Genomic DNA, 27,047 nt, shown 5'->3' with positions numbered 1-27,047 from the left:
ATCTTATAATCCAGAGATCTAGATCTACACAAATATTTGTGACTTTTTTATCTGGACAACCATACAAAAGGTGGACAACCTATTTCCACTGACTACCTCCCTCCCCTTTAAACCCAGTGCTTGAAGTTAACACCTAGCTGCCAGCAAGGACAAGTGCCACTAACTAGAAATCACCTCCCTTGCACTGATCGGCTGAGAAAAGAGATAATCAGGCCACAGCTATCCTGCCATCATTTCTTCCCAAGAGAGCAATCTTCATTTTACCCCAGCTTTTCAAAATAATTCAATCACAGGCAAAGACCAAAGCAAATTGCCAGCCCAACAGAGCTATCAAAGTTAAAAGTAACTGAAGAGTAAAGGACATAAGAGAGAACATCAGAAAACCCCAACTGGGATGTTATTATATCTCCATTTGCCATCATGAAAATGTGAGGAGTCCAGAAGTAGCTTTTACACCTTCCGACTCACACAATCAAGCTGTTCTCACCTGCTAACACAGCCCAGGGAAAAATCAACCTGAGATCATAATTCGTCCAAAGTATAGGAAATCTGATGGCTGAGTTTCTGGAAATTCACTCAGTGATACAAATAGCTTAAAGCAGCTACAAAATAAGGTCACTGTTCTGAGCCTGAGTTTTCTAAATCTGTTTTCAATTACATGAGTTTGAGACTGCTCATATATTTTCCAGATATATTATGAATATATTTTCTAGCTATTATTATGAATATACTTCATTACTTACTTTTACTTCTCTGCGAGTTCTAAAATGCTCTAAGCTTCGCTTACTTGCAAGTGCCCATGAGCTATGGGTAAGTAAGTTGGATTTTATTGTAGCCTGTGAATAAAAATGATAACTCTATTTTTTTTCTTCTTTTTTGGGGGTATGCCTGTGCAGATACATGAGCCAGCAAGAACAGGAATTGGCTTCTACCCTGAAGCTTTCATCCAGCCCCCTCAGAAGCCAGGAGGACAGACTTTATTCATTAAAACAAAGGGGACTATGGGCTTCAGCTTCCATCCTGGGCTGTTAGGAAAAATTACCTCCAGGCCCACAGATCTGATCTGTGATGAACCTTTCCACTGGGCTAAGAAGGAGTGCGTTCTCTGCATCAGCCAGTCCTGTCCAAAAATCATCTGCAGCTCCTCGCCACTTGCTCAGGCACGTAGCAGCCAACAAAAAATTACCCAGCCACTTTAATTCCAGCCTCACAGAGTTCTGATGGGGGCAATAGCACTTGGTTGGAAGCAGGGCTGGTGATTAACCTCCAGACCTGCCTGAAGCTGCAGAACCACAGGAGCAGCACAGCCCATGTTTGGGTGGCTCCACACAAGGACGATGCCATTGCCACTGGAAGAGAGCCCCTGCAAGTGGCTTTGCTAATGAGATGTACCACACATCATTACAAGGAATTACTACAATTACAGTAATTTTCTAGTGAAAGAAATTTACAGAATGACTCCAAAATTTTGAAACTTCACTAATGCCCAGCACAGCTGTTTTCACATGGGTCAGTACCACACCAAGTGATCTGAACAGGTACCCTGAGAGACAGATTTCCAACATAGCAGATAGTCTCTATTTGGAGTACTCCTGTGCATTTCTAATGCCAGCTGGGAGTGCTGGTGGCACCTCTTGGGGGATGCTGGTACAGGAATGCCGAGGCTGGCACAGAAGACAGTTTCACATACAGACAAAGCAAGGGATTGAACTATGGGGTCTGGGGTTTTGCTTTCTCAGCTCACTGAGAAACACTTGATCAATGCTTTTGTGTGTACTGGGCATGATCCTCTCCTTCGCCTTCTTGCCATTAACACAGGTTTGAGGTGGTGTCTTCCATCTTCTGCCAGTGACCCCACGACAGCTCCCACGGGCACAGCCCCCAGTGTTCCTCGCTCTGGGGCAGGCTGGGCACACTCACCCAAGCTCACTGGCAAATGCCACATGCTGCCCTGCTTCCAGCATCACCATCTTTGTGCCATGTGTTAATAAAAACCTTTGGGATTTTTATCTTCCCAGAGCATCTTTCCTTTCTATGCCTGGATGAGGCACTTGATAGAAGGACTGAGAATCCTTTTTGTCACAGGATTAGCCTTTCCATTTCCATTAAAATAGGGGAAAAGTGACTTTCGTTTCAAAATTACCACATCAGCCAGTTTAAGGTAGTGAGGAATGACATAAAGCCTGATTCTTGTCTAGGGCAATGGGTAATGGTGCATGCACCAAGCAGACAATGGACGGGAATCTTCCCTGTAGGATTTGGACTGGAGAAAAATGGGATTTTCATTGTAGTCAGAAAACTGAACCTCATTCCCATCAGAAATAGTCTGGGCATTAAGCAATGTCCATTAGCATGTCAGAATTTTCCCCAAACTGCTCAGCTTTTATCATGAAATCAAGCCTTTTGTCATCCTAGAGTTAGAAGCAATTTTGAAATTATTTTTAATGGCAGCTATAGATAGTTGTCAAATGCAAGCTGGTAGGTAGGGAGATATGCAGGAGTGATATAGCACATTTTCTCCCACTATCTTTTGTGAAGACTGTACTTTTTTCAGTTTCCCACATAATTCTCACCCTGCTGTAATGACCTGATTTAAATGTGGGGGGTTCTTTTCTGTAGTTACCCATTACATTGAATTTGGACGTTTTATCACAGGTATCTAGGAATGCCTTCCAAAAAAATTCCCAGCTGTTTACAAATTAAGTGCTGGAGTTAGACTTCCTCAGGGTGTAAGTAGCCTGGCAATTGCTGCTTAATAAAGGTTATAGCAAAAATCACCTAAACAGTTACAAGAGGATTCAGACAGAAATGCCTGTAGTCCACAAAGTTTTCTCCATGCACCATTTTCCTCCAGAAAACTGGAGGTAACCTGTTTCAGTTTTCCTCTCACTATCCAAGTGATTTGCTTGCAGTTTAAAAAGAAAATTACTGTCAACAGCTGATCTCAATGCATTTGCTTCACATCTGTAGTGGCACAAGGAAAGCACTGAGTCAGCCCCTCCACGTGCTGCAGCTCTGCAATTATTCATGCAGAATGCAGGTGAGCTGAGCCCTGGGACCCTGTGTACACAAACATGTTGGTCTGGCTCAGGGCAGAGCAGTGGGAAAAGGCTCAGGAAAGGAAACCAGAGCTTGCAGCAAGCAACGTCCTGGCAAAGAATTCATTCTGAGAGGCAATAGGTGAATTCTCAAGGGGTTCCTTGGGCTCCAGCCTGGGCAGCCAAGAGGGGCTGGAGGGGAGGCACCCTGGACGGCTGTGCACCAAGGTCAGTGTCATAGCACAAAGCAGACCTCTGGGCTAAATACCATAAATACATAACCTTAAATAAATAAATAAATAAAGTGTCCTGGTTTTGTTTGGGATAGAGTTACTTTTCTTCCTAGAGGCTGGTACAGTGCTGTACTTTGGATTTAGTATGAGAATAATGCTGACAACACACTGCTGTTCTAGTTGTTGCTGAAGGGTTTGGGGACATACCTTCACCTCTGTTCCTTCACTCTCCCCCATCAGGAAATCTCTGTTTCCAAGATGTTGCAGTCATCAGCAGACCCAGCTTAGCTCCAGACATACAACTGCCACTGCATCTCAGTTATTTTTCATCTTGGTTGACCTGACACTGCCTTTTTATATTGGGTGCTATTAAATGGATGGCTGACTTTGAACAACCATGGCTTTTTAGCACCTCGGATTTATTTACTCATTTAAAGTCTTTGCCCTGTGAGTTACACAAGGACAGGCCAGCACAGCAAAGCAGAAAGTTGCTGTGCAGAGCTCGCAATCTCCTGGCCCAAACAGCCTCATTCTCTCTCCCAAAGACTTTGGCTCTTCACATGTCCAAACACCTGTCTTGCTCTCTCCATTGTTACTCAGTCTCACCCTCTCTGTCATCCTGAACATCTACTTCCTTCTTCATTGAAGTGCCTTCAGTATCTCCCCTCCCCACACTTCCTAGCTTCTTTTTTTATTTGAACTCTTAGGTGTAACATGTAAGACATTGTAGACACAGCTATACAAAATAAAAATTTATGTTTAAGAGGAGACTGGAAGAAAGAAGTGGTTGCAACACCGTCAACCTTTGATCCCTACTACTTGATCCCCAAACTTTCTGTTTATTGCCCAGGCAGCCTTGTTGCAGACCCCATCTTCAGTCACCTTCCTGAAAAAAGTTGCACAGACTGGATATTAGGAAAAATTTCTTCACTGAAAGGATGGTCAAGCACTGGAACAGGCTGCCCAGGAAAGTGGTGGGATCACCATCTGTGAAGGTATTTAACAGACTTGTAGGTGTGGCATTCGAGAACACAGTGATAGACCCCAGGGGCACTCTATAGTCTTAGAGGGCTTTTCCAACCTTAATTATTCTGTGATTTAAAAAACATCAGCAACCTTTCCTATACAAAACCCCCAGTCAAAGCCCACGAGCTACAAACAGGCCCTCTAAATATTTGATCTAAAGTGAAAATGGAACACAAAGACAGCACAGCTTGTTGTTAATATGAGATCACTCTGTGCTTCAACCATCCCAAGGTGGTAAATCCTGACTTCAAAACTTCCTCCTTGTATTTAAGGCAAAATTACCAGGAGCCTTGCTAAAAGAGAGCAGAACCTGCCTCCTGCAGTGCCCTAAAAACAACTATTCTGGACAGGAATTACTACAGACAATTAAAAATACAATAAAATAAATAGCAGGAGGAAAAACTGATATTTGGATACTTACATTATTAAATAGCACAGCTGTTCTTTTCCTATGCAAAAAATAGTTAGTTTTTATCCATCAGCAAACTGCATTGTGATACGTAATTCCCTGCAAGGTTAAGCATTTCTTTGTGTGCAAAATAGAGGTGGCCTGGGAATCATGGAGAGATATTTAAATCTCCTCCTGAGCCCTGCCACATCAAAGTAGAGCAGTGGGTTTATTTGGGAGACTTTTTTGCAATTCCCCACTCACACATCAAAAGCTATGCATGGTTTCAAGCTGCTGCAAGGCTCTTTCTCCTGCCATGCCATGGTGATCCTCCAGATGCAGCCCACTGGATGAGATTTCTGCTGAGAGGCAGAAATCTTGGGGTGATGGGCAGAGATGTAAAACCACTGCAGCACTTGGTGTGCTGTCCTTCAGGTCTCCTACAAGAATAATATGGGATCTGAGGGAGCTCATGCCTGTCTAAACTCCAAGTGACCTTCACCATATCAAAAAAAAGCCTCTGAGAAGCTACCCTGGGTAACATCTTCCAGAGTCCCCTCTGCCCAGGCTGGCTGGGGACAGGTCACATACACACACCAGCGCCTGCCCTTCAGCAGCAAGGAGGAAAACCTGGGTTTCTCTGTAGGGACAAGTCAAAATACCACTTCTGAAGCTTATCAGGTCACTTCCTATCTCTGGAAGTGTCCAAGGCAAGGCTGGACAGGGCTTTGAGGAACCTGGTCTAGTGGGACGTGTCCCTGCCGTGGCAGGGGATTGGAACTAGATGAGCATTAAGGTCTCTTCCAACACAAATCATTCTATGGTTCCATTATTTATTTGATTTCTGTCTCCAGGTGGGCAGACAAAAGCTTCATTTTGCTAGAAAGCAGTGCCTGGAGCTACAGTTACCTCCTGCACCCAGACAGACCAGGAGAGTACAACTGATATTCTCAGGAAATTGCTGGAACAGCCACAGCAAGCGCAGAGCAGCTCTGGTGCTGGAGCAGAGGATGTTCTGTGTATCCCACTGAGTTTAAGGAACAGCTCAGTGCACTGACAGCAGCAAACCCAGACCATGGAGCTCATACAGCTCTCAGACTCCTTGAGAAGCAGCTGTGGATGCACATACATGGCAAACAGGAAAGAGAGAAAGAGGAAAATTTTAGATAGCAGGTCCTTCGTCTTAAGACATGGGGAAACACCATTACTTACTGACAGTAACCTCCTGCTTTCCTAAAACACACTGGAGTCCATACACACCCTCCTCTGCCAAGTTGATGTCCTCTCTTTGGATTGAGGAAAACTCGGAGCCCAGATTTAGAAACGCAATGTATGTAGTTCTGCTCTGTGCCCGAGTGGAAATGTGCTAGCTGAAACGTTTGTGAACTATCAGCTCCAGGCATATTGCCAGCTCCAAAGTTTTCAAACTTAATCATTATATTTTAGCAGAAACATCAAAAGAAAAGGTAAACCTGGGATGATTGATCAGGAAGTTTCAATCAAGCTGAAGCAGAAGCCAACACTCCCAACTCCAGTACACCCCAGCTCTGCAACAGCCTATTAAATCCAGATTTCTTGGAAAGCTCAGAAACAGACACCAAACAGCCCTAATTCCCCTCTGTTCCTCATTAAACAGCCTTCTCACTTGCTTTTTTTAACGTGCAGATAGATGAATATTTCAGAGGGCCAGGGCAGGGTTTGCATTATTTTCAGCTCATTATACTCAGCACTCAGCTTCAAAATGAGGAAGAGGCAAGTGTTTGAGCAAAAGAGGAAAAAATCATGAAAATGCATGGTGTTACCTCTCAAAAGTGTTGTGCTGGTGTGGCGAGGGCATGGCAGGGAGAGAACCTCTCTGGGGCTGAGGCTGTTCTTGGCAGGGCTTGCAGCACCACACTGGATCTGGGCACAGCCTGGTGATGCTGCCAGAGGCTGCTCCGTGAGCAGCTCATGGAGATCACTGCCACCAGCCCCTGGGAGCTGCTCGTGGGGATCACTGCCACCAGCCCCTGGGAGCTGCTCGTGGGGATCACTGCCACCAGCCCCTGGGAGCTGCTCGTGGGGATCACTGCTACCACACCACAACAGCAGCCTCTCCCAGGGACAGCCTGGACAGGAGCCACGGGCAGCATTTCAGCTGCTGCCCTACCCAGGGAGGCACAGTGCTCAGCTAAGGCTACTGCAAGAGATAAAACATAACACCTGGTTTGATTTCCTGATCTCTGACAGCAGAAGTTGCATTTCAGCCCAGCTGAAGGATTTAGTACCACAGCCAGAAGCAGTGCCCAGGGTGCAATGACTGTGCTGGGTCCCTGTGGCATGGTAGCATGTCAGGAATGAGCTGTGGGAAAACCTGAAAACTCACCTGGGTTCTGTCACTGCAACAGTTCTGTGATTTTGTTTCCCCCTTGTAAAATAAGCATTATCCTGTGCTTAGTAAAACCCTTGCAATGCATGAGAAGCAGTGCTCTAAGTCACCTTTCACTAACACTGACCAGAGGAAGGCAGTGGGGCTGTTTCCATGTGGTGGCCACTGGAGGTGTTGGCTGTTGACAAATTAGCAGCAAATTACTGCAGATTAGAGAGCTACAAACTCATCGCTTTCTGCAGCCCCATGGAACAATATCCAGATTGCACTGGCAGCATCAACAGTTTTCCATTCAGCTAACAAGATGCGCAGAGATGAAGACAGCAAATTAAACTGACATGAAAAGCAGATTCCTCGTTTTCATTCTCAAAAGGCAGAAGAAGTTCACCTACTGCTTTATCATCTGCAGCATACAGGACATTCAGCTCCCTGTGCCAGGGCTCAATAGGTGTTTGAAGAGCAAATGCAGAATCTGCGTAATTAATTACTTGCTTCCTGATGTTAACCCCTGAACCGTGAAGTCCAGGTGTAAACCTACATCACTGACCTTCTGCAACACTAATGTTTCATTTCTTGAAACTCAGTGGTCTCAAAATCCCTGTTAAAAAAGTTTCAGGCTCTAAACAAAACAACTGCTCATGTTTGATGGTCCCTCTCTGAAAAATCCCTTTGCCAATAGCTAAATCTTTTTTCAGGGTAGTCTTTCCTTCAGGACCCAGTATAAATGAGAGCCAAAGTGGTCCCTCCCCACAGAGTGCTCTTGCAAGTCTCCAGCATGGTCTGTCCTGGCTCCCCATGGCTGCACGGAGAGAGCAGCCAAGCCAAACCCCACTCAATCCACCACAGTTGCTCTTATTTTAATGCTTCCACTTAATAAGCTTCTGCATTTCCTGTTTATTTTCACAGCAAAAATGGAAGCCCTATGCTCAGTGTCTCCAGCTATTTGTCCAGGGCAGGATGGGTGTCTCAGCCCTGTCAGGGATATTTAACATCTAAGGCAAACAATGCAGATCTTTTCTACACTCTTCCATCCTTTTGCTCCAGTGAAGCATCTGAGCAGCACAGAACAGAGCAGTCCTGCAGGGAAGGCACATCTGCTCTGAAAAGATTGCAAAGAAAAAACAAAATCTAAACATGTTTTTTCTGCCCCAGCAAATTAAACAAGCACCTCTTTAATCACAGATTTCTACTTTTAACAAAGCTGCAGCATTAATATCTTCTCTGTTTAGCTTTTGTAGTTTGTTTCAAAACTAGGTTATAAAACCCCCAGAACTCTTATCCACCTTTTTGGTTAAGGGAGGAGAAACATAAGGTATTTTGCTGTCTTTTCTGCAATGACCTGTGTAGTAGAGAATAAAGTACAAATGAAAAAACACAAATTCAAACAAACGATGAAAACATTAAGAACAAGAATCACTGCAGCAGGAGCTGCACGGCAGAACCCCCCCGACCCACACCCCACGGGCACTGCTTTCACAAGTAGGTCACGGCTCGCACTGCGAAAGGCAGGGCATCCCCACAGCGCCTGCTCCGCGGGCTCTGTCCCAGATTGAACTGCAAAAGCAGGCAAGCCCCACTGGTGCCAGCACAAAAGGCAGAGGCAAACTTGTGTGCCAACTCAAGGCTCCTGCTGTGAAGCCCCCCCTGGCCCCCGCCCATCTCAGCATCTCCCATCAGTTCCTTCCGTCCTCAGTATCCCAGTCACTGACCCGCGGGCTCTGTGGTTCAACTCAGCCTGCTTTAATTTGGCTAAATCAAAGATGAGGAAAAAAAGGGTATCTGAAGGACAAAGCCACTGCAAAAATGCCTACAAGTCGTTGTTTTTTTTGGGTTTTCCCCCAGGGAAAAATGGGGTCATCTTGCTTCTCTTCTTAAAGAAAGCTTTCAAAGGAATATTTGAAAATCCCAGACCTAAAGTATTTCAAGTTTTGTTTCAGTTTAATCCTTATATCTTCCCCTGAACACTGACAACAGCCTCTCAGTTTTTAGTCTGCTTTTCCACAGCAAACCTGAACAAGTTGTCACTGAGTTTCTAAATAGGAAAAGAACAGAAAAAACCCTCTGCTGCAGTTTTTCACTGAAAATTGAGAACCACAAATGCACAAACCACTGGGGTGACTTGTGCATGGGACTGTTTCCTAACACAGTGCTGGGGAAGGGTCTCCATACTCCCTCACCCAGCCCTGCTGCAGCTCATTAAAATGCTTTTTTGGGAGACAGTGTTTCAGAGAAGTCTTTGTGAATTTTTAATGCTGTGTGCTACTTAACGTCTGCTGAATTCACAATTTTTCCACGCCATCTCAGCAGCATCTGCTGCAGCCGTGCGACCTGGAGCAGCACGCAGCCTTTCCCAGCATAACTGAGAACCTGGGATCAGACAGATCCCAAGGAGAGGCACATGGACAGTGCAGGGAGATGCTTCCAGACCCTTCTGCAGAACCTTGTGATGCAAAACTTCCCCAAGGCACCACCCAGGCTTAACCCGGATCCAAGTGCTCCACTGCATGGGAACACTGATCATATTGGCATGCTGAAACCCAGCAGGACAGCACTGTCTGCAGCCTCTGCACAGGGAACTGCTGCTCTCATCTCTTCTTTTCTCTTTAAGGTCTTATGAAACCCAAAGGTGATGTCTGGAGAGAAGAGGGGGAAGCGCTGGCAGCTGGTGTGAAAAAGCAGCTGAGAAACCAATGCATTGTGCAGAAGGAGAAAAAGAGCAACGTGGCCCATGGAAGTCAAGACACACAAGCTGTCTGACATAAGGGTGAAGCATGACCCATCTGCTTTTGGCAGAACCAAATTTACCCAGGAGAGCAGTGGCACTGAGGGCCTCCAGCACTTAGGGTTATGCATAACAGTTTACAAGATAAACCATACTCATTGGAGTTCTCTTCTGCTTCCTCAGGCTCTGGTAACAAAATCACTGGAATCTTTTTATAGTTTAAAAAAAAAGAAACAATACCAAAAAACCTCCCACCAAAACCCAATAGCATCTAGATTTCACACAAGTGCCATGCCAGGAAATGCTATAGAAGCAAATCATAGAAACCCAAATTGCTAACATCTTTTATTCCCAAAGCTGGGGAGCCCTAAGCTGGGAGCACAGCCCTGCTCTATTCTGCTCAGGAGTACAGGAGTACTACAGCAGGAGTAAACATAACCCAGCAACCAAGAAAGAAAACTCAGGATCCACTCTGCACATGGACAGCTCATGGCAGGTTGCCTGGCTTGGAGATAGAAATGCTTGAGGGAACTGTGTACTTCTTTGATACACTGAGTGTTATGAGCTTTAGGTAATGGAATAGAAAATGCTAGGTTTAGCCCTTGATGATATCTCTTGTGATGTTTGATCAAACCCTCCTCGTGTGGAGGAGGTGATTTATTAGCAGAGATTGGACCCATTTGAAGAAAGAAGCATCCTGGTGGAGGAGAAGTCTCATCTGAGAGCTTCATCAAAGCAGCAGTTTACAGAGATGTTTTCTGCCTCCCAACACTACCAGCTCACATGTCAGTGCCAAACCTGCCATGAAAAAGCTTTCCAGAAAGCAGATAAGCATTGTCACAGCCTTGGAGGAGCACACATCTCTGCAGGCTGTCCTTTGCCTGAAGGAAACCCACTAAAATTTCCTGCCTTCCCAAACTATTAGCACAGGTTGGATTTTTTTTCTGGTTCAGTGCACAGAGCTATGGGTGAATTTAGCAGGAATTAGCCTCCCTCTCATGAGGGACCTGTTTGCCTCTTTGTACACATGTGAACCTGAAACATTTGTGTTTCATTTACAGACACACACACAAAAAAAAAAAAATAAAGGACATAATAAGCTAGGAGCTGGGAAACAAAACAGTCCTTGCAAAACCAGTGGAGTTAGTGAGGGTCAGGGTGCTGGTCAGGCCATGCCATGGTGCCTGGTCAGAGGATATATCTGACTGAGGGTTTGGTGACGTTTGGTGTGGGAGATGATGCAACTTTTGCTGTTTCCTTCTAGGACCACCCTAATTAAAGAGAAGCTAATTCCATACCTTGCCTCTCTCATGGAGCACACTGATGTGCTTTTGCAGACAGAAGGAAGCTCACAGTCAGCTCAGTGGTTTCCTACCTGCCCAAATCCCACGGGATGTCTGTGCTACAGAACAACATGGCTCCTGATGCAAGATCAGCCTCTGTGAATCTGCACCCAGTGCTGCTGCAATAGCTGTGCAGTGAGAAACATTTAATCCTCATTCTTGTTTTATAAAAGGATCAAAATGCTCAGCATGTTGACAATTCAAAGGTTTAGCAGTCCAGCATAGAAATTCATACTGCAGGCTTAAAAGTTGAATACTAAAATTCTAGAAGATAGAGGGTAAAAAGAAAAAAAGCCTACTCAGGCTGTACTGCAATGGCCCAGTCCTGTTCTGTACTGATTTATGAATATAAGAAAACTGCTTTCTTTTATGTTGCCTTGGTTATCCAGTCACTTGCTCTATGAATACATTTGCTCAGGTCAGTGCAGGGCTCTCAGAAAACACACACAGGAAGGGGGCGAGTGGTTCCAGTGATTCAGAGTGTAAGGCTTTTGATATTGAAAAAAACGTGGATCTGTTTGCCCTGCTAATCTTTCCTTCAGCTGTAGCCAGTTCCCAGCTGAGTTTTGCTCTGAGCAGCCTGAGCCTTCAGCCAGGGAGTGCTGTGTCTGGAGAGGGCTCGCCCCGCTGGGATGGAGCAGGGACATGCTGAGGTGCTGCATGTGGCACATCACCCCACGGCCCCAGCTGCCAGCAGGGCAGGAGTGTCTGCTGTTAACTGATGCCTCGGTGCCAATGGACACTCTCTTCTTCCGTCTCCTCTACCCGAATCCAACCTCAACCTCCCATCCATCTTTCTTTGCCCACTTGCCCCCTTATTAGCCCCCTAGAGGGAGGAGAAATGGGAAATGGGAAAAGTATCAGGTACCCTTCCTCTTTTGGGTATTGCAAATCTGTCCGTTTAGGAAACATCTACAGAAATTGTCTTCCCAGGCAATCAGGCAGCCCCAGCCCTGATGTGAAGGGCACAGCAAGGCAGCGAGCACAGTCGGGTTGCATTTGCTGAACAGCGGTCACCCTCTCCCTGGCTGCTGACCTTTAAAATGTCAGGCACCTCATTTAGAAAGCAACAATTGGGTTTGAAAAGTTTTAAGGCTATGTGTCCTGCTCCAGCCAATTTTGCAGACAGTGCTCTGCAAGAGCATCTCCCACTGCTTGGTTTTTCCTTTCCCCTTCATCTCCCCGGGATTTCAGCATTTAGCACCTCATTCTCTCATGCTGCTCCTGTTAAAGCAGGATTTAATAATCCTGACTATGGACAGCCCCACTTTTATAACTTCTTTTCAGTTAATTCTTCCTCCACTTAAATGCTAGAAAACCATTTTCCCCTCTGATTTCCAGCTTAGGAAAACCTTTTGCAAGATCTAAACTGTGCTGTTTCCTACAACTAGATTACAGGATGCAGGAGAGAGGAAACAAGTTTAGTTCCTTTCTTTGAAAAATATAAATATTTTATCTTGTTTTTACAGTCTTATGCAAGTACTTCCACTTATAGCACACACTTTTTTCCCCCACTGTTTGACACATACCAAGTGTATTAATTGATACCACTATCACTCCAGCTACAAAAGGATAGCAAGACAATTCAAACAAATATGTGTTTGCATATAGCCAAAGCCTGAGCTCCATAAAGCCCAGGGACAGACATGCATTCCCCATTCCCTACCTCTGGTCTCCAGCTTGAAAACCAGCCAGACAAGCTGTGTCTTCCTATAACTCAGCTTTCCAGGCAGAAATATTTCAGATTAATTAATGGTCCCTTCCTGCCCCTCCATCCTTCCTTTCCTCTTATCCCACCCCATGGGGATGTCACAAGGGTTAATGAGTGTTGCACATTTTCTCTCTGCAGATGGTGCTGGTGCCAAGGAGGGTGGCAGCGTGGTGCCATGGCAGCTCTGCAGCTGCTCCTGCCTGCTAGGGTGCAGATTGCTCCATTTATTATTATTATTATTATTATTATTATTATTATTATTATTACTATTACTATTATTACTATTATTACTATACTATACTGAGGAGCCTATTAATATGAATACACTGGTAAAGATTTTGTTAAATCTTGAACATTTTGCCAGTATTAGTTCAACCTTTTTTAGAAGGTGGGGAGGGATGTATGAAGAAAAAAAACAAAGCAGCTGATGGTGCTACAAAGGCGAGGAAGGAAAAGCAGCCTTGCTTAACAAAGTGTAGCACGTTCGAAAGCCAGCAAATCAGCCAGCTGGAAAAGTAACATCTCCACAATGAACAGAAAATCCTTTGGAAAGGAAAATAAGCCTCAGTGCCCTTATTTTGATTAGCAGACCAAGCACAAGCCTGTGCTTTGGTGCTGGCACAGCAGAACAATACACAACCAAAGCACTGTGTGCCTAAAGCACAGGTTCTGTGGGCTCCTGGAGTCAATACTTAGGCGAAAGGAAAAGAACCCCCACGTGGATGTGCCAAGCACCAGAAGCACCCAAAAGCCACTCTCTGATAATTATAGCAAAATCTTAGAATCTGGCTGCTCTTACAGACTGAGGTTAGAAAGCCATGAGTAACAAGGGGCTGGAGCCACTCACATCTGCACCCTGTCAGGCTGGGGTCCCCAATACCAGCATCCAATTAACGCAGAAACTTGGCAGTGTGAGCTGGTCTTGGATCCAAACCCCAAGCCCAGGCTGAGTTGCTTCTTGAACCTGAGCCCAGCTCTACCAGCCCTTTAAAGTTCTGCTGAGGGGCAGCAGGAGCGTGAACAGAGCATCGTCCTTTGCAGCTGGCACACAGCTTGGCTGCGGCACTTGGCCGACACCAGACAGGTTTCACCTCTACACTGAGGCTGCAGCAGGGTCACAGAAAAGAAAGTTCCACTCAAAAAATAATTTAAAATTATTTCCTCCTCTAAAACTTTCTGAGAGTGTTGCAGACTTTTTCCAGAGCAACACACCACCTTCCCATGGTGCAGCCAGCCAGCCAGCCATGAAACCAAAGACACTCAAGTTCCTGCTTCTCAGTCATGGACATCCATTTTCACTCTTGCTAACACAGCCTCCATGAAAAAAGATTAGCTGTTCCTGCCCATCAGATTATCCTTGCTGGGAGACACAGTTGTGGATGTATCATTGTTTCAGCTTCAGATATGCCTTTCCCCACTGCAAGTCAGTAAGATACACCCTTCTCTCCAACGTATGTTATCTGGCATTTTAAAAGAGCGAGGAAGATAAGTGGAAGAAAAAGATACACATGATTTATAGCTGTTCCTCGCCAATTGCCTGAACACAGGCTGCCAGAACATATTTTCTCACAATTGTCTGGCAAAAATTGCTAGCACATTATAAAGATAACCTGCAGCAGTGTATTTGTTCTGGATTCAATTTTTGCCTTATTTAATTTTAAAAGCTATAATAAAAAATCTTCAATAAATACAGCTGATCTGCAGAAGATACCTAATTAAAAAGGATGCCAGAGCCCAGTGCTGTCCCTTGTTCCCACAGCAACAAGAGCAGAGGAGAGCATGCACACAAAGAGGCAAAAAGAGTGCTTTTCCCCCACAAAGGATCTGCTCCACTTCCCCCCAGGGAACTTCCCAGGGATTAAACTTGAAGGCAAACATAGGACAGCCCTGCCACCAAGAAAGAGAAGTAGCAAGAGAACATCTTAGTGAGATTTAGGTGGTGTAGCAAGAGAAATAATATGAGGTGTGGGTTCCACAAGAAGCCTGTGGTGGTGGCAAAGGCACTTGAAGGAGGCCCCACACGCTTGTCACCTCCACCTGGGTGTGTATTGTCACCCTGCACCCTGTCACTCCTCAGTAACATGCTGGGAGCACACAAAACCACACCACTGCTCCACTTCAAAACAGGGTAAAACATCCAGGCTGGAGCATCTCTCCACCGAGGCAGCGTCGTGCCCAAGCCCTCCTGAGGGAGATTCATTGAACACCGATTGAACCTTGGCATAAAGTCATCTCACAGCCCCTCCATGCCTTTGAATGCAGCTTGGGGAACACTTGTGGCACCAACACACTCTCACCAAGGGAGCAGGACAAAACCAGGCCTTTTTCTAATCTCAGTTATGGTACATGTACATGGAGTGCACTGTTGGCTCCAGAGCCCCACACACTGCCCTCATCCCCCTGCTAAAGGACACAGTTGAGAAGGAGAGATGGTAATATGGAAGAGCAGGAAAGTAACACAGGGAACAGCAGCTGACATCCTCCACATGGACATCTAGCAGAGAAACTAGATATCATAAGGATTTAATCAAAAGGCTCAAAACAGAACTGCATCAAAGTCTCCCAACACTCAGAGTGCAAATGTCCACCCTAAGAGCTTGTTCCCACACAAGCTGTGTCCCTTGGTCACTGCCACATATCAGCTGAGTCCCCAAAGCCTGCACCTGTTTAATCTGCCAGGATACGATACCCAGTCAAGCTGCAGAAGTCCTTTCCAAGCACTTCAAAATTGCATATCTGTAAAAAACCCACCAAACCAAAACCCAGCAAAACAATAACGAAGAAAATAATTAACAGGAGAAATATTGATTTCCTGTCTCCACTTTGAAAAGTTTCCCACATACAGCAAGATGAGATATTAATGAGATAGATCAAAAATTGTTAAATCCTCCATGTCCATCTCTCCCCTGGCTTGCCACTGTAGCCAGAGCCTTCCCTTTCCCTAGTGCAGCCCTTTCCATGCAGAACAGACCTTCCTGCAGACACCCTCCTCTCCTGAAGTTGGAGCATGACACTGGGGTAAGGCTGGGCCAACACTCACAGCTACATCTCATCTCCACAAGCTTCCCTGTGGCAGGGGAATGCCCCATTCCCCACCAAACCTGCACTGTTTATGTCCCTGTCCACAGGTATCAGGTGCTCCTGGTGCAGCCAAACCTCGGCAAACCCATGAAGTGCTCGTGGCTGTCACCTCCTGAGCCTGCCCAGCTACACTGCCTTTATCTCCCCTTTGATGTTTGCTACCCATTAACCCAAGCCAGACCATAGGGATGTTCCCAACCCCTTGGCCCAGACAAGGAGCTGGAATCAGTTCAGGATTTGTGTCATGAACTCAGAAGAGATGTCAGGGCAGATTCCCATGGCCAAGGAAAATATGTGAATATAATGTTTCAACTAAAACGGCTGTCAGGGTACCTACAGCTGTGTCTCTCCAGGTCAACAATCCCCATGCTCCTGAAAAAACAGGGCAAGAACCACCACTTTTAAGGCACTATCACTGAAACTTAAATTTTTTGGGTAGGGTTTACAAGTAGGTGATAGCTCCATAAGTGTTTATCGTGCCCTTTGCTGGCTGTCATCATGCCATGTACACACATTTGCTGTGCAGCCCCCAATTAAATCTCTCAACTTTGCCTCTGGAAAGAAACATCTTTAAAAATTCTCTCAGCTAATTGAGCAGCTTTTAAAAGTCTCCTTGGTAAACCACGATCCCTTATTCCCACCCTCCACAATTTGCAACATGATAATTAAATCTCTTACAATAATATATCCCGTTTATTCCTGTCCAGCTGAAGCCTCTAATGGGGCTTGCAGAAGAAAAACCCACACCTGCCAATCCACAAAGAGAAGAAGAAAATAAACTCCACCTTCTTTGGGTTGTATCACATGTCAGACCTTGGCTCACTTCAAAGCCAAGAGGAGGCTTTGGAAACACTGCCCTCCAGATCAAGTGCTCTGCCCCAAATTGCCAGGCTAAAGCAGTAACCCCTGCTCCATGTCCCCTCCCTGCATCTCTCAGGGACACTCACAGCTGCTGTTTGTCTTCTGTACTAAAGGAACTGAAAGGAGGAGCTGAGAGACAGAATGGATAGAGCAGGAAAAGAGAAATGCACAGGCTCCATCACGCACACACAACCCACCCTAAAGGCTGAACACAGCTACCCTGCCCCACTGCCCAGTGTGTGCAGCAGAGCCCAAACACGGGCATCTCTTTGCCCTGCCAGATCAGCACTTACTGAGCACAGGGAGCAACAGCTCCTGAGGGCAAGAGGTTCGATGAACCACAGGAAGATGCTTGTGGGCAGGCAGGTCTGAACCTCTAACAGGGACAAACACAGACAGCAAGAAGGCTCAGCTGATGGGTCAGACTGGAAATCCATGTGTGGGGCGGACTGGTGAGTAGTTTCCAAGGCAAAAGCTCTGAGTTAGTCTGCTCCTCTGCATCTGAGCACTCTGAGTGTGGTCCAGCAGAGAGCAGAGGTCAGCAGAGACCCAAGGGCTGATACTTCTGCCCAGACAGTGCTCACAGGAAGATGACCCTTCAGGTCAGTAGCATCATCTAAGTTTTTAATAGACTGAGGTGTAGCCTAATATGAAAGTGGGAAAGCCTGCATGTTTGGGCATCTGACTGACTCTGAGGTTCAAATCCATCTATTGCCAATGCAGAAATACCAGGAAGCCTTGAAGGTTACAGCAGTTAATGGCTTTTACCATAGATTTTGCTCAGCAGCTGGATTTTTGAGAAAGAATGGAAAGAAAGGCTCAGCAGCCACAAGAAGGTATAGTGCTGGGCACAAAGGGCAGCCAGGACCAATGTGTGGTTGAATGTATTTTACAGTCACAAGGCAGCAAGCACCACAGGCAGCAAGCACACCTGAAGGAGGCCAAATATTAAATAAAGCTGATTTTCTAAGTTTTCCTTTAAGTCAGGTTTGATATTCTAGCTGCAGATTTTACAGCAAAAGGGCAAGGAGACAGGAGATGGCCACCTGCAAAGTACCTTAAATAATGAGGAAAGGGCATTCTGCACAATATCAGTCAGGTACCTGAGCTATCAGATACCAGTTGAAGTGTCAGCAAGCCAGTTGCACTCTTTAAACAGAGGAGTATTCCCAGCTCATTATAATCCCCCCAATCCCATTCCCTACATGTGGTGGTCACACTGAGACCAATAGTGCCCCCATTGCCCACTGTCCATGAGGGATCTTACAGTACTTTCTGTTTTGGTTGACTGTTCTCTCAGCAGGAAAAGGCTTTAGGAACAGGACAGAAATAACAATTTTGGACACTGATGGGCCATAAATTGCTGCTGTGCAGAAATAGGTGGAATATGGGCATGTTGCAGAAATAAAAGTTTATGTACTGTCACATCATTGGCTTGAGTTCCTGGGGGAGTTTCTGGACTGAATCCAAACCTTGCCCAGCTCAAACCTTCTCTGGCTTAAGCCTTGCACTAAGCAAACCACGTGTGGGCCCTGATTAAACCAGGCTGCTGCATAACTCAGCCTGTAGCACATGAGGGTGCAGTTGTTTAAAAAGGGCTAATCCAGTGCACCCAATTCAAGGTCTGCTCTGCAGAATCAAGACAGTCCAGAAAAAAAAAAAAAAAAAAAAAATTCCCCCCTCCTTGATTCTAACATGAATTTGTTAACAAGAAGTGACATGAGAAGAAAAACAGGTCCTAAAACCTCCCAGTTCTTCACTTCTGCTGCACACAGCATGCACCAGATACCCCCATATCTTTGAAGAATGAAAAAAGCAGCCCTGAAAGGGCATGAACAGGTGGGAAGTGCCTTTTCATCAGTCAATGATGAAAATCAAATCACAGAATCTTTTCCTAGGTTCATAGTGGTAAAGGGTGGATAGAAGTACTGGACACATCTAATGACAGCCTGTGGAGCATGGCCAGCAGCCACCTTTCACAATTCCCACATGATCTCAAAATTCATCATCTGATGGATAGGTTTGTTTATTATTTTGGGACCAGCACGTCCCAGTTTAAGCAGATGTCATCCCTTCCAAACCACATGCTGTGAACTTTGCAAGGACTTGGAAGGGTAACTGAGAGAGCTTGGGTGATACGGGAATCTAAAGAACTGAAAGCAGATTCAAACATTCTCCTTGTAAATAAAGGTCACTATGCAGTCTTACAAGGTGCCTTTTGATTGTCACATGAAATCTAGCCTATCTAAATGCAAATCTTTTTTTTTTATTTACTTAAAAGACAAAGATAAATACATTTAGACTGATCATCTGGTCATGGAAGAACCTATCAGATTTATCCATACTTACAAAACCTGATTCATCACTGAAATTTTCTACTTATATGTGGGTGGCTGCTAATACTGGTTTTGTTATGCAAGAATTATAAATATTCTCACTGAGAACTAATGACTTAATTTAGATGCACCAGCAGGATACGAATAGCTCAAGGTTTTCCCAGCACATGAGGAGCAGTGGCCATGCAGAAGGTAATTACCTGGGTCTAGAAATAAGTGGTTTTGAAGAGTGATAGCCCATTAAGGCAGGGACTGCAAAACACCCAAGAGCTCTCAGTAAAAGCACAATTCACCATAGGTGAAGACTTGTGACTGTGGAAGGAAGAGTTACGTGTGCAATAAGAGGCTTATGAGGTGTTCAGGGTCTTTTTATTCTGATACTGTTTATATGTATATGGAAATATCAGTGCCCTAACTTGGCATCTTTTTAAGATCCAGTAAAAGCAGCCGAAATCAGAATGCTTTAATTTTCTTCCTTGATGCCTTGAAAGCCATGTTATTAAAGTCCAAGTTGCTTACCACCATTCAAGTCCCCTGCAAGTGTATTTTCTAAAAAGGCCTCAAATTCATGGGAGAAGGGGGAAGATAAGTATTTCAAGTCTTAAAAACAACTTGTAGACAATTACCATGCTAAAAACGGGGTCTTTGGACCATCTGCTCATCAGTGATACTTTTCTCCATCCCTCTCTCTGTGCTCCCACACTGCCAGGACTGAAGAGGCACTTTCACTCCATTTTGCCCCAATTTTTGTACTAAACTCAAAATCAGCAAGGGGCACTCTCAGAGTGAAAGGAGGAAAAGGAAACATTTACATGATGACCTGAGTCTGGTGGCTGTGAGTTTGAGCTCTAAGCACATCCACAGACAAAACACCCATTTCTTCCTACTTTAGGCTCACTAGAGGGAGTCAAAATAATTTCTCCAAGTGGTGTCTGGAAAATCTGGGTGAGACTTTGAGAGCTATTACCACTAAACATCCTGCAAGTTCCCCAGATCCCTAAAGTCCTCAGAGGAACTGTCTCTGCCTACAAACAAGACATTGAGGACAGACACACAGCATTTGTGAAAGGCTGGAAGTTGCTGGTAGCTTCACTCACGTGTTCTTTTGGAGACCCACTACACCAGGATTTATTCAGCCCTCTCCTGCTGCTGAAGGCCCAGGACTCTGCCTGCTCTCCCACCACCATCCCTTCATCAAGAAACATGATCCATGGGAGAAACCTCACTCCCTTTGTGTACTGGTGATTAACAAGACTGATTTCTACTCAAGTGACGCTTACGACAGGCCTTCTTGAACATTATGAAGAACTTGAGTTCTTGAACATCTCAGGCTGGGGCTGAGGCATGTACCTGAAGCTTTTCATTTGCTTAGTTTTGTTTTTCTGCCTTTTTCCAGCTTTTGAGGCCTGTGAGGTCCCCGTACCAGGTGGTCAGCAGTGGCACCATGGCCACAAAGCCACTGGGCAGAGCAGCACTGCCAGTTCATGTGTAAGCAGCAGAGCTTATTCTCCTCACAAGGGCACAACCCCACATGCAGCTGACCAGGCTCCTTGGCCAGTTTGTTATGATGCTGATGGGCAAAGCTATTTATGTTCCCTGCTTGCCAGGAGCTCTCTCTATGCCCCCCCGTGGTTTGTAGTGTAATTTGCTATGAGACTTGTAACACGGGGATGTGCAGACCTCTCCTTACACAGAATAGCAGCATAAATCTCATTTAATGAGCTCTTAAGTGACTAACAGATATCTGTGTGCAGCTACTTGAAGGACAAACCCTACTGGGATAGAAATGGGCACAATGCCATTGCCCTCATGGCTCTTAACCAAAAAGCCCTTTCCAACCACCAATTCCTGCTTCATTCACACTTTGTTTTTTTATCCTTTATTAGCTCTGCTATGTCCTCTACAGGCCTTTCAGATCAACTGAACACTGAAACCTCCTCTCAGCATTTGTACTCTGGATTTCTCCACACTTCATTGTATTTCATTTTTGATAACAGAAGCTATTCAAGACAGCATATGCTGAATGGCTTCATTCCCATCCACACCTTCTCTGGATATGATAGTTTCAAGGGAGAACCAGAACAGTTTGGGCTCATTCTTGGTACAGAAATCACAAGGACAGCAGCAACAGGAAGACACCAGGTTGACTGAACCACAATACTAACTCAGCACTGGTCACTATCAGGTGAAACACTGCACCACTGCCAGCCCCTTCTGCCATTTTCTGTAGGTGTTTTATAACCATATGCCAAGTTTTTGGCATATTTCCTTTTGTATCTCTCATCTTCCAGGACAGAGGTCCAGAGGAAACCACCTAACCCCCATTGCCTGGCAAGTCAGACCCATGGATGGGTCAGACTGATGACCATTTCCATGAACAGGATCTAATAATGACAGCAAAACCCACCAAACTAAACCACAGATTAAAGCTGGATGCACTTGGCATTTAGTTACACTCAGGGCATGGGGGTTGGGTAGCTGCAGTGAGTCGGAGATTTCCAGATAAAACATCAGTTTTGGGGAAGATGCATATCTATAATGAATTGTTAGCAGACATGCTATTCTGTCAAAATAAAACTCTTTTAATCTTTCACAGGGAATCCTGGGCTATTTAATTGATTAGCAGCTTTCTAATGAGAGGATTAAGTACACAGTAGATAACTCAGATGATTGACAGCTCTGCTGCACCTGCCTAAAATAAGATGCCTCAGTTTTCCCAGCACATGCCAATTAAATGATTAAGTATTGTTTACTGGGACTGGGAGGATTACAAGACAGTAGGTGGATTTATTAGCAGAGAAAGGAAAAACACTCCTACACAAAAGAAAAAGATTATTTTGAATGACTAACAGCCATGCCCCTGCAAAGGATGACTGGAGCTGAGTTATTCACTGCCAGCTTACACCCCAGCCCTTCTCCCTTTTTCAGACCATTTGTCAGTTTATGCAGTTACCTCCAATGTGCTCATCATTTCCAGGTGTCTTATGCAGACCATTTTCTGAGTTTATCATGTAGATAGTTGTAAATCCAGCTGCTTGATATTATCACTGGGGAAAAGGTTGGGAACTTAGCTCATTATAGACAGAATCTCACTTCTCTGGAGCAGGAGACCAAGAAGTCTTTTAACAAGCAAGAGCTGCTTCATTAGCAGCCTTTTAGTACATGTAGGCACTGAATCAAATCACCTAAGTACAAGTACCTGAACATGGCAGGGGCAATAACGTGGTTTAGCATCTTGCAGCAAGGACATCCAATTTTACATGAATTAACAATTTATGTGGAGAAGGTTTGGAAGAAAGGGGGAGGAGGGAGATGCTCTTAAATTCACACAATCAGGCTCCATAGTTACTGTGTCTGAACCAGCCACGCTGCTTTAACACAATATGTGCCATTTTTACCAGGCTGGGGAAAAAAAAAAAAAATCAAGATGCTGAAAAGATTTCCAAATTTATGACCTCTTTACTGCACATTAAATGAGATTACTCCTTAATTTTACAATCCCTTCCTTTGCCTTTTAGGTGACCCTCTAATCATCTGATCTCTGCATGGGAAAAGTTAAATGAGATGTTCTAGTTCAACTAGATGTCGAGAGTAGAAGTTTTGCTCAGATCTTCCCCTGCCCTGTTTCCGTAGGGTTCCTACACAGGTCTGTAGGAGTGGCTTTGGCACAGCTGAGGAAAGCAAGGGTTGCCAGTTCTGGGTAAAGCTGCCAGCACTCCCTGCCCTGAGAGCTCTCTCCCCAGTATGCCACCATCACACAGCACTGGATAGTGATCCATCTCAGCTGGTTAATTAGAAAGAGCAAGGTCCCTGCCAGACAGGAACCTCTGCAGGTGTGGAGACCACAGAAGCATGTTAACAGAGTAAAATATTTTGGTAATCCGTGGACTTGTGTTTTTAACAGTCTGTCCAGGGCTCAGAGCCCCATCCTGGGATTCTGACAAAAAAAGGAAAGTGTGAGATTTTCATTCTTCTGCAGAGGGCTGTGCACTGCACCTGCTGTGAGACATAAAAGCAGCAGACTGACGCTTCCACTGTTCCTTGGAGCTGTAACAGATAAAGCCATGAATAGGCTGAATTTCAACAAATCAATAAATTCAAGTCCAGAATGTCAAAGAGAAAACTGTGAAAAAGAGATCCTCAGGGATATTAAATACAAAGATATTACCTCTGGCTCTGGAAACCTCTGAGCTCTAGTTTTCAGAGAGGCTGTATCAAGGGAAATATTCTTGCACATCTCCTGCAGCAGCTGCTGTGAGCTGCAGGAGGCTGAAGAGGGGCTGTGGGAGCTGTGACCCTAAGAGGTTGCAGAGGAACACACTGAGCTAATTACAAAGAGTGGCAAACTCTGTTATCCAGAGTTCAGCAGATATGAATGGCTGGTGAAACTGGTCATCATGGCTAGCAAGGCTAGTGTTGTGTCAAGAAAAAAGCAGCATCTAAATAAACATAAGGAGAATCACTGCAGGATGTACAGTCCTTCAGAGGACAGCCCCAGGATCACAGAGACAGCCCTGCTCCCAGGGACTGGAGAGCAGTGATGCCCAGACTGACACATGCTCCAGTGTGTCACCTCGCAGGAGCCAGCCTGGGGGTAGAGGTGCCACTTAACTCCAGACTGCTTTGTGACAGTCTGTCCTCCAGATTCCATAAAAAGGGTAGGGCAGCATTAGTCCCATGGAGAGTGCCGGCTGTGCTGCCCAAACACTGTAGCTGTAGGTCACCTGCACTGCAAGCAGTGAGAGTATAAGCAGAGATGGAGATAGCTCCTTCATCAAAGAGCATCAGGCCTTTCTTGAGAGATCCAGCTGTTCTCCCTGCAGTGCCTGTCAAGGATTAGGAGAGGCAGGACAAATTTCAGAAGAGCAATTGCCTTCTCTGCCTGTGCTCAGTGGTGTTGGTCTCCTCACTCCCTGCTCCCACCCTTAGCAGTTCAAATACCTGCCCAGCACCATCTCTGAACTCAGTCAGTCTGGTGCCAAGAACATAAACTCATTTTTTCCTCTCCACTCTCCTTGCATCACACAACTGCTCAACTTTTCTAAGCAACAAATTTCAATATCTCATTACTCTGTCAGTTGTCATAACCAAGTGCCCACAGCTGCGTGGCATTTACTGCTTATTTGTGAGCCAGCTGACAGCACCCTCCTTACCCAGGGGCAGCAAGGATACACATCTATGGGCACCTGCAGAGATCAGGCGTCCCTCCTTTAAAGCTGGAAGGGAACAAACAAACTCTCCCCTGTGCTCCTCTGCACAACCCTCCCACATGTCCCACTGCAAACACACAGAGTTTTGATGCATATTTAATCTTCTTCTTGTACAACAGGGAAAGAATAGATACTAGCTCTTGGGATTTTATCGAAGAGCTTTTCAGGGTGGAAAAGATCCTGGAATTGGACCCACTGATTTCTTTCCTTAAGCTTGTTATTTTACCAGTTCCCTCCTTCCAAGTCTTTTGATGAAGACTCATCCATGTTATTTCCCATGTAAGGACTTGGCTGGGCTCAGTGCAGGTGTTCAGCTTTCCACAGGCACAGACTGAAAGCAACATCAGTACGTGTTGCCCTTTGATGTGTGGGCCCAGTCCCTCAGGGACCAAATTGTTAATATTCACAAGTTAGGTCTGCTTTTCAAAGCTACTTCAAGATTACCAAGGGGTGGATCCTCATTTACCACTTACCTGTGATATATTTTTATATTGTTTTTGTGAAATTGCACTAAATCTGGTGGATTCTGCCATGCCAACTTGCACGCCAGTTTCACTTCTGCTCTAAGAATATCTTTTCCAAAAAAGTAATGAAACCTTTTCGGATGTTTTGACTGTATCAGCATCAGACCAAGTAAACTGAATAATATTTAAACATCTGGATGTTACTACCAGGAAAAATGGTAATACTGACAATAGTCCAATCAAGAAATGTGAAGCATGAATTCACAGACTTACCATTTTTGTCAGCTCTTCTGAAAATCTAGAATTGAAAGAGAGAGAGAGAAACATGTTTACTATGTTGTCCAACACGAGGGGGTGAAGCCCTTTGCACCAGGACCACATTCAGCCCCCCACACAGGACAGGTTCAAGTGCTCCAACCCCTCAAGACCCAATTCAGGTGCTTCACTGAGCTCACCCTTTCCAAGACTCAGCTGATCTCCCCCAGAGCAACCTGATGGACAACCATTGCCAGGTACAGTACCAGCATGCTTGCCTCTGGGATAACTGGTGGAAATGCTTTCAGCCCTCCAGCACCTCCCTCACTTAAGAAAGCTGAAACAGTGGACCCAACACCAGAAAAATACACACTAAAAAAAATTACAACAGCCGTGCAGCCAGTCCAGACAATTTCTCTGGAGTCAATAAAATGTCTTAAACCAAGTTTCACAGCTCTGCACTTCTGAAAGAAAAATTATTTACAACAATTTTTTAAAAAGCAAGTCTCCTGCGTGGGAAGGAGATTATATTTAGACTTAAAACTACAGTGTGGAGGAACAGCCCACAGAGAGGAATCAAATAGCCACTTCAGAAGGAAAAGAATTGCAATAATGTGTAGTACTGTAGAACTTGCTGGGGAGAAGGAGGGCAGAAACAACTGCTATTTTTCTCACTGGCCTCCTCTGAGGAACAGTCCCCTAATACTGATACCAAAATCAGCTGGTCACTTCGGGGGTCCTTCCTCTAAATGAGTGTTGGGTAAGCAGAGTTTTTATCATACACACTGGTTACACATTCATTAGCTGTCCTCACTTACTTGATGCATATGGTTTATTTTACATATTCACACCCTTATCAGAAGTTCTCATACAGATCTTTGGGGTCTGTCTTCAATGTTTGATGTCATTTTTAGGTGGCTGCTCCTCATCCCCCACTTTTGACTTAAATGCAGTATCTTTGTTTTGCATAACTTCTTCTTTGTCAGTCTTTCAGAGCTGAGCTGGCATCCTTCTTGTGTCTTGCATGACTTCTGTGTGCCTAAGTTACATCCTTCATCTACTTCTCCAGGGCTGTGCTGTTCTGCTCTACTGTCTTTGCCAACACAATGCAATTAATAGCAAAAGGCTTGTGTGAAGGCTGGAACCTTACAGGTTCCTGCCGAAAATGGCCACTACCAATGGTCATAAATTACCAAAAAATTAACATGGGCAGAAAAGGTAAAATATTCTCATCATCTCTTCAGGCCTGACCCTATTAATTTGAGCAAGAGCAGAGATTTTAGTTGTACAAAGAAATTTCCCTGAGGAGGGAATAAAAGCACCAGCAAGACAGATCAGACTCAGCCGTAAAATAGAATCTCATATTTTCTGGGTCACAAAACCATTAAAAAAATAAAATATCAGAAGAGAAACTGCTGCACAAAACAAGAACCCCAAGAGACAAATTGAATTGCAGAATATGCTATTTCACTGAATATGGCTTAATTAAGGAACATTAATCATTCTTTTGTCCAAAGTTCTTGTGAGGCTATGCAGCCTGGGGCAGAGTCAAAGCAGGACTTTCTGGTGTACTTCAGCAGAGGCAAAACCCCTCTGCCTGAGCCAAACCAAAGTGTTGGGAGTCATGGAAACTGCCTACAAGGGTTACAGCTTGTGACCACATCAAAACTCCTCTTGTGCTGACCTCCATTTTTTTAGAGCAATTAGAAGTTTCTTGGGGGGGGGAAATCCTACCTCTCTCCATACTTACAGATTTCACTAAAGTTAAATATGGCTTTTAAAAGGCCAGCCAGTCATGTCTTGTCTATGGGAAGAAGGAATAAATCCCAGCAGGATCCCAGCAAGCTGTATGGCTTTAGCACATAGCCCTCACCTGTGCTCAGTATGCCCTGCCCACTGCATGAGATATTCCTCTTTTCATGGCTTGGACACTCCAAATCCTCACTCCTCATGAGCACCTCCAGATGATGTACTTCTCTTCCTGGATGTTGATTATTTCTGGGCTTTTTCT

At 45.0% G+C, this 27,047-nt stretch overlaps 1 protein-coding gene across 1 annotated transcript in view; it reads right to left on the bottom strand.

Annotated features, from left to right (window-relative positions):
- The window catches only part of NECAB2 (N-terminal EF-hand calcium binding protein 2), a gene marked incomplete at both ends in the record, with an annotated part of 75,017 nt that overhangs the window by 40,567 nt on the left and 7,403 nt on the right, over positions 1-27,047 (bottom strand). The window contains one exon of the mRNA XM_082289968.1: positions 25,055-25,079. Within this exon, the coding sequence (XP_082146094.1) occupies positions 25,055-25,079 (25 nt within the window). The remainder of the gene's footprint in view (positions 1-25,054; positions 25,080-27,047) is intronic.

Source organism: Coloeus monedula, assembly GCF_965178545.1.
Source record: "Coloeus monedula genome assembly, chromosome: 13".
In the NCBI taxonomy this organism is placed as follows: domain Eukaryota; kingdom Metazoa; phylum Chordata; class Aves; order Passeriformes; family Corvidae; genus Coloeus; species Coloeus monedula.
This window is presented reverse-complemented; position numbering and strand designations above follow the sequence as displayed.